Raw genomic sequence first — 9,579 nt, forward strand, 5'->3', positions numbered from 1 at the left:
AACCAGACATAAAAGAGTACATAGTGTATGATTTAACTTACATGAATTAAAGAACAGACTAATTTCATCCATGGTGAGAGAAGTCAGGATAGTGGGGAAGGGCTGGCATGAAATGGAAAGGGGCCCAGGAAAACTTTCTGAGGGGGATGGAAGTATTTTCTGTCTTGACCTGGGTGATGATTCCACAAGTAAAATCCATTCATCTAGACATCTAGGGTTGGTGCATTTTGCTGCTTGTAAATGATACCTTAATGTTTGGAAAGTATGCTTGTTTATGTAAGCTATAGGAAAAAGGGAAAAAACAAAGCAAAACAAAAAATAACCTGGAAGGCTATACCCCTGCCTGGCCGAGTGAGACCAAGAGTACACGGACGCTCCAATTTTTGTTGATTTTTACTATCTATACTTCAGTAGTGATTGAAACGAATGACTTCAATTAAAAAAAAAAAAAAACAAGTTTTAAAAGGCAAGGTTCCGAGAATCCTGATTAAATGGAAGTGAAGAGCCATGAGAAGCTCGCCCAGGAGAGTCTAATTTATTCTGATTACAGCTCATGGAGAGTGTAGGGCATGTGAGGCCACTCCAGCTATTGTTATTCAACTTGCATCTGCCCCTGCTGATCCCAGGCTGGCAGCCTCTCAGGGCTCCTTGGGCGGTGAGCCTTCCTCCGCAGCCTGCAAACCTTTTTACCTCTTTCGCATCACCTGAGCCTGAAAGTGTGTCCCTCCCTGACCTTGCTCCTGGCCTTATTTCTCTTCCTGTCTTATCTCCATTCCTCAGGTGCCTCATCGCGTTCCTGGGCGTCTTCTTAATCACGCGTAACAGGAAGAAGGCCATTCCATTTGAGCCCTATATTTCCATGGATGCCATGCCAGGTAAGGTTAAAGCCCCGTGGGTCTAGCTGACCATCCATGTAGAATGACTGCACTTCCTGTTTAAAAAGAGACAACCAACTGCTGTGCTGTGCCTTTATCATGTGACTGTTCTCTCACTGTCTTTTTTCTTTTCTTTTTTTTTTTTTAATCTTGTGCAAAAGGGTAGGCAATGGCTGAGGCACCTCAGTTGGTTTTGAGCACATCTTGCCAGTTCCGTGTCTATTTGGGGATCTTTTAAAGAAAATTCTGATTCATACTCATTATAATTAGGATCTGCAGCCCCAGGCTTCATGCCTGCAAATGGAAAAATCCATTCATCTAGTTGGAATGAAATGATCAGAGAGGGGAAGGAAAATGAGTGGAATGAAATTAAAATATTATAATCTCACTCGCTGGATGCCACAAGGGAGTAGATCATTCTGGAAAGCCTAATTTCATAGCGAGCTAAGGATTCATACTGAGAAACACGAATGTAAATGCCTGTAAGCCCTGACAGTAACATAAACATGTGAATCAGCCAAATACTGCCCAGCAGGGAGTGGTGGGACCTGTGGAGGACTGGAGAGTGCCTGTCTAGCCTAAAGGAATTCAGATTAGAAAAGTTAAGACATTGAACCAACCTCAGATTTGCTGACCTAAACTCTGTAGGTTGCTGGTGACCATTAGCTTTCGCACTTAACTCAACATTTTAATTTTATTTATACAAGATGGAACTGTCTCTAAAACATAATCTCCTGTCCTTCATTAACACAATCTCATGAACAAAATATAAACACATTGAGGGTCTAGAGGACTGCTTACTCAAGAGGTTTTCATGCTATAACCCTGTGATGCAGGTGTGTTCTCAGGGCTGACTGGTGTGCCCCTACATTAAATGGCCCCAGGGTTTATGTGTGTACTTTTTATATTAGTTCCTCCTCTCTTGTTATTAAGCTGTTGTCTGTCCTTCTTGCTGTAGCCAGCCTGCCTGAGTATAGCAACTCAATGTCAATGCGCTCCTTCAGCCCAACTTGTTCAAATTACAAATAAAATCAAAATGAAGGAGCTCTGAGTTGGGGGCCTAAGATTTCTACTAGGAGTTAAGTGCATGAGCTTTGGTGCATGAACTTTTTAAACGTCTAATCTGGCTGCTCAGATTCCTTTTTTGCTAACTTCCTTGTTTCTCGGCTGTGTTCCGGATAGATGAGGGCGCTGGATAGCTGAATTCCAGATAGGTGAGGTGTCAACTCTGTGTGTGCAAGTATGTGTATGTATACGTGTGTTTGTGTGTTTATAAACTATGTATGTGTATATATCAATATCAGTATTTGTGTGTGTATATATATAGATAGATAGATAGATAGATAGATAGATAGATAGATAGATAGATGTATTTTCTGGTGGAAAACAGAGGTAACCTAAGGTAATCTTAGATATCAACATTCTGTGGTCTGTTTGTGGGTGTGGCTCTCAGCTTTTTCTTTGTACCTTGCGACCAGTGGGAAGTCAGCTGTTGAATCAGGGAGACCCTGCCTTTGCAGTGGCTTGTCAGGACGCTTCCGATTGTAGGTGTTCTGTCCTGTGAAGAGCGTGGGCTTGGAGTTCAGATGACCTGGATTCAAATCCCAGCTCTACCAGCTTCCTGCTGTGTGACCTTCCAAGGCCTCTCATCCTCACTTGTAACTGGGATTCCTTCTTTCAGGCTAGTGGTCATATGTGTAAAGGCCTCTTGCGCGGTGTCTGGGACATGGTAGATGCCTGGTTACATTTGGTTTCACTTCCCTTTTGCTTTAAAAACCTTTGAAAGTTTCACACATTTGTTTGACCTGGTGGCAGGTAGAACATGCAGAATAAAACTGCTGAACAGTCTCAGCCTAAACAGAGGTGCTTTTCCAGCCACTTGGTTTCCCTGGTCAGCATTAGGACCTTGCCTTTTGTCTACCTAGATTCGTATCTTCACAACAGACAACTGCTGTTCAAGAGGTATTCCAATTCCAGAAATGTACCACATCACTATTTGGAGAGCCTTTGAGTAATTCATGCACCGAAAGACTTCTTAAAAATCAGAACGAGAAATAGGCCCTGACCTCCAGGAGCTGGCCTGGCACTCTCAGCTGGGCCTTGGCCCTCTCCTGTTGAGCAGAAACAATTTCACAGAACATCAACAGCAAGCAAGGCCACTCTGCAGCTGTGACAGATCAGGACACAAGCAGGTGGAATGGGAAGAAAAGGGTTTTTTTCCTAAAGTTAAAAATAAATAAATAAATAAATGAAAGAACACAAACAGGACTACTCTGCTATCCTGTCTAAACACAGACAAAAAATGGACATTGTCCAAATCATGAAAAACACCAAACATCCCTCTTACCTGGCTGTGACAGACAGCCACTTCTTTACCAGTCACAGCTTTAGCTCCAATCTAGTCATCTTCTAGATAAAAACTAAGATCCCCAAGGACGGAATTAGCCCTGCTTCCTGACAGCATCCAACCCAAAGCAAAGCCTCACTTCCTTGAACCCACCCCAAAATCACCTAGCCCAAGCCAACCCCACAATAACTCCTTTCTAACCCCCTCCACCTCTCACATTGCAATGTGTCAATAAACCCACATTTGTTAGACTGGAGGTGTATTCCTGTTGGTCTTTGGCTGGAGGGCATTGACAAAATCCAAAAGGTAAACCAGGCCTGTTAAGCCAACTCTCTTGCCTGAGGACAGGCACCTCCTCAGCTCTTCCACTTCCCTCTTCTGCCCTCCCCCAAAATCCAAACCACAGACTCTTAAACTGTGCCCTTCAAAGAACCATCAGTTAAGTCTTACGCAATAGGGAGCCGAAGGGCCTTTCACGGACTGGGTCTTCCCGGGCCGTTTGCAGAGTGGATAAGAGCACAGGCTCTGGTGGCAGATCCCACCTCGGTCTCTCATTAGCTGTGTGACCCTGGGCAAGTTACTTCACCTCTCTGAATCTCTTTCCAGAATATGAGGACAGTAGTTCATCTCTGTCATTGGATTGTTTGGAGATTAAGTGCGGGTACATAGGGAAGCCACATAGCATTCAGTTAAGAGTATGGACTTCTGAGTTGAAAGCCCCGAGTTTGGACCCTGGCACTGCCTCTTACTAGCTGTGTGATCTCAGGCAAATTACGTGCGTCATTTCTGCTGCTTCGTTTTCCTTATCAGTCATCCTGAGGATCAAATGAGATAGAACTTTGTAACTATTTGGAACAGTATCTGCCACCAATTAAATACTCAATACACATAACCATTGTCATTGCTATTGTTGTTACCGTTACTATTTAAAGTGCTTAGCCCAGTCGGGTGTCATAGCTCACACGTGTAATCCCAGCTATGGGAGACTGAGGCAGGAGGATCATTTGAGCCCCAGGTGTTCAAGACTAGCCTGGAAAACATAGACTCTGCCTTTAAAAAGAAAGTCCTTTAGCCCAGTGCTCAGGGCATATTAAATAGTTAGATGTCAGCTGTTATTATCATCATAGTTTCATTGCATTCAATTTCTTATGACTCGGCCTGAAGGCAGAATTTGAAGAGTCTTAATTCCCTGGCAGGAAAAGTTGGCCTCAAAAGTAACCAGCCTGGCGAAACGGCTCACACCTGTAATCCCAACACTTTGGGAGGTGGGGGCAGGTGGATCACTTCAGCCCAAAAGTTTGAGACCAGCCTGGGCAACATGGTGAAACCCCATCTCTACCAAAACAACACAAAAATTAGCTGGACATGGTGGCATGCACCTGTAGCACCAGCCACTCGGGAGGGAAGCTGATATGGGAGGATCGTTTGAGCCCCAGAGGTTGAGGCAGCAGTGAGCCAAGATCGTTCCACTGCACTCCAGCCTGGGCGACAGAGCAAGACCCTGTCTCAATAAATAAATAAATGAACAAACAAACAAAACACATCCCTCCTGACCTGACTAGGGGAATTGTAGGACAAAGATAAAGGAATTAAAGATTAAAGGCTTTGCCCTCAAATGTAAATAGGAATCCCTTGTCAAAGTACCCAGAAGTAATAATAAGCAAATCTCACCTTCCCCTATATGTGTAGCAGGGACTTTAAAGTTAAAGGCCAAGATGCTGTCTCTGGGCATCATGATGCCTCTGTCACCTTCAGGTGCCCATGCACAAAAATTACTCTCTTTCCTCGACGGTGTAACAGAGTTTCCTGAATCCTGATTTAATTCAGCAGTGAAGCGTTGGCATCTACCATGGTCAAAGCACAGTGCTAGTTCCATTCCACCTGGGGCCCACACCGACATTCCCACCTCACTTTAGGCCAACTGAGGGTTCCTCCTGACAGCAGCTGGTCTGTGTGCATATTTCCTGAAGATTCATCTCTTGTTGCTTAGCAACCGTAATAGTTCCAGTGTGTATTTGTGGGTGTTCTCTTTTAAATCTAAAGCATTCGGGAAATTGACAATGCACATGATTAGCTGCTGAGCACTATAATTAGTCTGTGGCAGGATAGAGGGAGATGCGGCCTCCTTGGCCCCCTTACCACGTAATGATTTGGGGAAAATGGATTTCATTTCAGGTATGCAGAACATGCACGATAAAGGGATGACTGTCCAGCCTGACCTCAAAGCTTCTTTTTCCTATGGGGCTCTGGAAAACAATGACAACATTTCTGAGATCTACGCTCCTGCCACACTGCCAGTCATGCAAGAAGAGCACGGCTCCAGGAGTGCCTCTGGGGTCCCCTACCGAGTCCTAGAGCACACCAAGAAGGAATGAGACTCGCCTCCCTCTATTTATAACTGTCTCCACCAGGCTGACAGCGGTTCAACCCTGAATCCTAAAACTTGCCTTTCAAGTCTCATTTTGTTTTTAACTGAGAACGCTATGGATGATGATCTCAGAAAGCCTTTGTCCCTGGGAAAGGATGCGTTATCTTGGTCTTGGAAATTTCAGATGATGAGGGTGGGGGGATGGAAGCATTATTCCAGGTGGGCGGGATAGAATCCAGCTTCTGCCTGGATTAGCCCAGCAGGATTTGGAAAGCCTTTCTGCCATCCTTGAGGATGGTAACTGAGCTTCCTCCGACAGTGACCAAAGGTTGCTGTATCCTTCAGAGCTAAGACAAGACGGAGAGTCTGCTGTTAATTCTCAAATCCAGCGAAAGGCTGGACACCTCTAAATCTCGTCTTCCTCCACCTCACGTGCATGCCTGATCTCTCCCCAACACTCCTGGTGCCGTATGTGTGATAGCACTTGTGCTGCCTTCACATGGCAGGCTGGGCCAACCCTGGGTGGAAGGTTCTGCCATTTGTGTTTCAGAAATGTACATCTGCCTTCCAGTCATCTGTGCCCTTCTAGGGAAGATGTGCTTGATATGTTCAAATTGGATCTACTCTGAAAACGAATTTGATTTTGGTACCGTGAGGACTACTTGTTTGTCTGCCTCCTGCCCCCAAAGGAATTAGGAAGTTAGGAGAAGGGGAAGAATAAGGAGGCTAGGAGAGGGTGATGATGCTTCAGCCCATTAAGGAAGAAAAGTCCCCCTTACTCTTACAAAAGGTGATTTCACCACTTAAAAAGGGATAGGTAGAAAATCTGGCCATCTTATATGTTATTTTTTCCTGCATACCAGTGCCCCCTGGAAAGGTGGGGATGCTCATTTCAGAGACAGCCTCTTCACCTGTCCTCCGTCTCTCCATTACAGAGCAACAAGCCAAGCTCAAGTTACTGGTTAATTTCCTTGAAGTCAATAGAGACTCTCTGGGTCCTCATCCCCACGCATGTATGTCTGGGAGAAGCAAGCATTCTCAAAAACAGGGCTGTTGCTTTTTTCCTGGCTGCGTATGTGACTGTCCTCCCCTAGACTGATGGTGTACTTTGAGAGGCGCAGAGAAAGGTTTGCAGACTTTAGTGGGCATAAGGATCCCCTAGAAGTGTGTGTAAAATGCAGATTCCTGCACCCCAACTACAGACACTCTTAAGTGGGACTGGAGTGGGGCCCAGGGGTCTGTATTCTTAACTGGTACCACCAGTGACTGCTACAATGCCACAATCCTGAGAGTTCACACCTGGAAAGCTTAAGAATTTAAAAAGATGTTCTGCTAAAACCCCCAGGGCCCCATGCAACCTTGCCAGAAAGTTTCCTCCCTAGGGTTCCTTTGGAAGGTTAAATAATCCCCATAGGATCTGTGGCATTCTCCATCCAGTGAATACTACTTAGAGCTACACTCACCGCTTCCCTAGACAGCCTTTAATAGGCATGATAACAGTGTTAATAGACCAGTGTGACAGATCACTTATCTTTGTGGATTGTGCTTAATACTGATTTAGTACTGATTTAATACCTTGACTTCAAAAACTGACATCTGTTGTCTGTGATAACCACTTCTGTATTGTGTCTTAACCACGTCTGTATTGTGTGGTCTTAACTACCTAAGGCGGCAGCGGGCAGTGGACTCCCTTCCCTTAGGATGGGGATCAACTCAATTCAACAAGATTTATAAGGCATTTACTATGTGCTAAGCATTTGGAAGACCCAAGCTACAAAGATAAGACATAGTTCCTGCCCTCCAGGCCAGCAGAGGGAGGCACAAATACCCAGGAATCTCTGATGGGTGTGAAGTGTGGTCGTGGGCCACAGAAAATGACCATCATGGAGATCCTGTCAAAGTTCGGACCCTGAGCCCAAAGGGGTATTCAGAAGTGGAGATGATTTTGGTCCCACTCATAGATGGGTCGCAAATCTAAGATTTGTATAAAGCATATGAAAGTAGGGTAATCACCCCCGAGGCAGAGGGGCCAGCATTTGCAAAGGCACAGAGATAAGAGGAGCAGGGCAAAGAAAGGAGAGCCAGGGAAGGTGGTGGGAGACGAATCTCAAAGTTAAGTAGTGGAAGCTGTGCACAGTGGCTTCCCAGCACTTTGGGAGGCCAAGGCTGGAGGATCACTTGAGCCCAGGAGTTTTATATCAGCCTGGGCAACATAGCAAGACCTTATCTCTGCTAAAAATTAAAAAAAAAAAAATTAGTTGGGTGTGGTGGGGCATGCCTGTGATCCCAGCTACTCAGGAGGCTGAGGTGGGAGGATTGCTAGAGCCCAGGAAGCCAAGGGTACAGTGAGCCATGATCATGCTGCTGCACTCCAACCTGGGTGACAATGAGCCCATGTCTCAAAAACTCAAAAAAAAAAAGGGATATAAGCAGTGGAGGCCGAATCATGGAAAGTCTTGAATACCTGGCTAAGGAGTTTAAAGTGTATCCAAGACATGGGAGCCATTGATGGTTCATGAGGAAGAGAAGGGCAGGATCAGCCCTGATGGAAAAGGAGGGCTTGTTCAGTGTGGAGGAAGAATCAGAAGGGGGAATGAGTTACCTTCTCCGAGCCCACAAGAACAAAAAACAAAAAGCAGAAATTAAAATCAGGTTTCACTGCTATTTGTGTATTCCTCCTTTCCCAAATGATTTTTCTAAAGCTGGGAGTGGGGGCAGGAGGGAGAAAGAGAAGGTGAGCAGGGAGGCTATTTCAATGTGTCAAACCCAGGTGATCAGTAATAATTTGGGCATATATACGCTCCCAAACTTGCTCTGCCCCCCTCCTTCCCTTGCTTTTGGTATGGGCCTTTTAGCCTTGGGCCAGCCGGCTTTCTTGAGATGAGTAAATAAAGTGCACTGTAATTTCAGGTCGGCTGTGGATCATGGGATCCTGCAGATCCAGGAACTGCTGCTGAGGCCTGGGAAGCTCCCTTGCCTGAGGGTTTGGGGCAGTGGCGTCATCCCACCAAGCTGAGCCTTGAAAGGGCTGAGCAGAAAGTTAAATGGTGGTTTCCTGAGTGGAAGCCACACGTAGGTCACTTGAGTAGTCAGGAAGCACAGCTGATGTGAAGGCTAGTTCCTCCCTATCGTTGTCCCGTGGTATAAATGGACTGTCTGCTGATGGCCATACGCAGCACTGGCTGTTAGGATGGGGAAGGGGTGCATCAGGTTTCCACTCATAGCCCTGGTTCGTTATTGTTACTCACGGCTCTGACGTCCCCAAGTCTTCTTGAATGTTGCAAGCAATGTTAAATATCACACCTCGGTCTCCTTCCGAGCAGCCCAGGTCCCTAAAGCAAGGTCACCAAACTTGGGTTAAACTTCAGTTGCTGTCACATCAAGGTTCAGGTTATACAGATCTTGTAGTGTGGAGCTGAATTCTGGGTAGAGAAGGGAGAGCTGACTCTCCATTGCTTTTCTAGTGGAAACCAGCCAGTTTGACGGCGCTGCGCGGATACAGGACTCCATCAGGCTAGTGTTGGGGAACCAGCCCGGCATGTTCCAACACTGGCTGATGGGCAGACAAAAGGTTACTTGTGTGTTTCTCTGAGAAGCGGTGTAAATGAAGTCACCTTAGAATATATTCTGTGCGGATGCTTATATTTTGTTAACTTCACGACTTATGGCATGTCTTATTTTTCAAAAAAAAAAAAGTACTAGGTGTGAATAACATTATGAAGTGGTATTTAATTAAAAATCCATGCAGTGACAGCTGAGTTCGTGTCTTATGTTTGGCTAATACTTCCTAGAATTATCTAGAACAGACTGTCTAGTAGAACTTTCTGTGATGACGGAAGTGTTCTGTGTCTGTGCTGCCCAACATGGTAGCCACTCTCGACATGTGGCTGTTGAATACTTTAAATGTGGCTAGTGCAACCAAGGAACTGAATGTTTAATTTCATCTAATTACATTTCCATATAGCTCATACATTAACAGTACAGATCTA

The 9,579-nt window shown here is 45.4% G+C and overlaps 1 protein-coding gene across 13 annotated transcripts in view; it reads left to right on the forward strand.

Moving 5' to 3' along the window:
* NIPAL3 (NIPA like domain containing 3) overlaps positions 1 to 9,341 on the forward strand; it is a 57,606-nt gene extending 48,265 nt beyond the window's left edge. For 12 of the 13 annotated variants that reach the window (XM_025378360.1, XM_025378379.1, XM_025378351.1 and 9 more), the window contains 2 exons: positions 781 to 875; positions 5,398 to 9,341. In XM_025378360.1, the coding sequence (XP_025234145.1) occupies positions 781 to 875; positions 5,398 to 5,597 (295 nt within the window). In that variant the 3' untranslated portion in view covers positions 5,598 to 9,341. Of the gene's footprint in view, positions 1 to 780; positions 876 to 2,800; positions 3,139 to 5,397 lie in introns of those variants that run through there. The other variant, XM_025378396.1, reaches the window with a different exon arrangement.
* Positions 9,342 to 9,579: the final 238 nt, after the last annotated feature.

The sequence above is a fragment of the Theropithecus gelada genome, chromosome 1, assembly GCF_003255815.1.
Source record: "Theropithecus gelada isolate Dixy chromosome 1, Tgel_1.0, whole genome shotgun sequence".
NCBI lineage: Eukaryota > Metazoa > Chordata > Mammalia > Primates > Cercopithecidae > Theropithecus > Theropithecus gelada.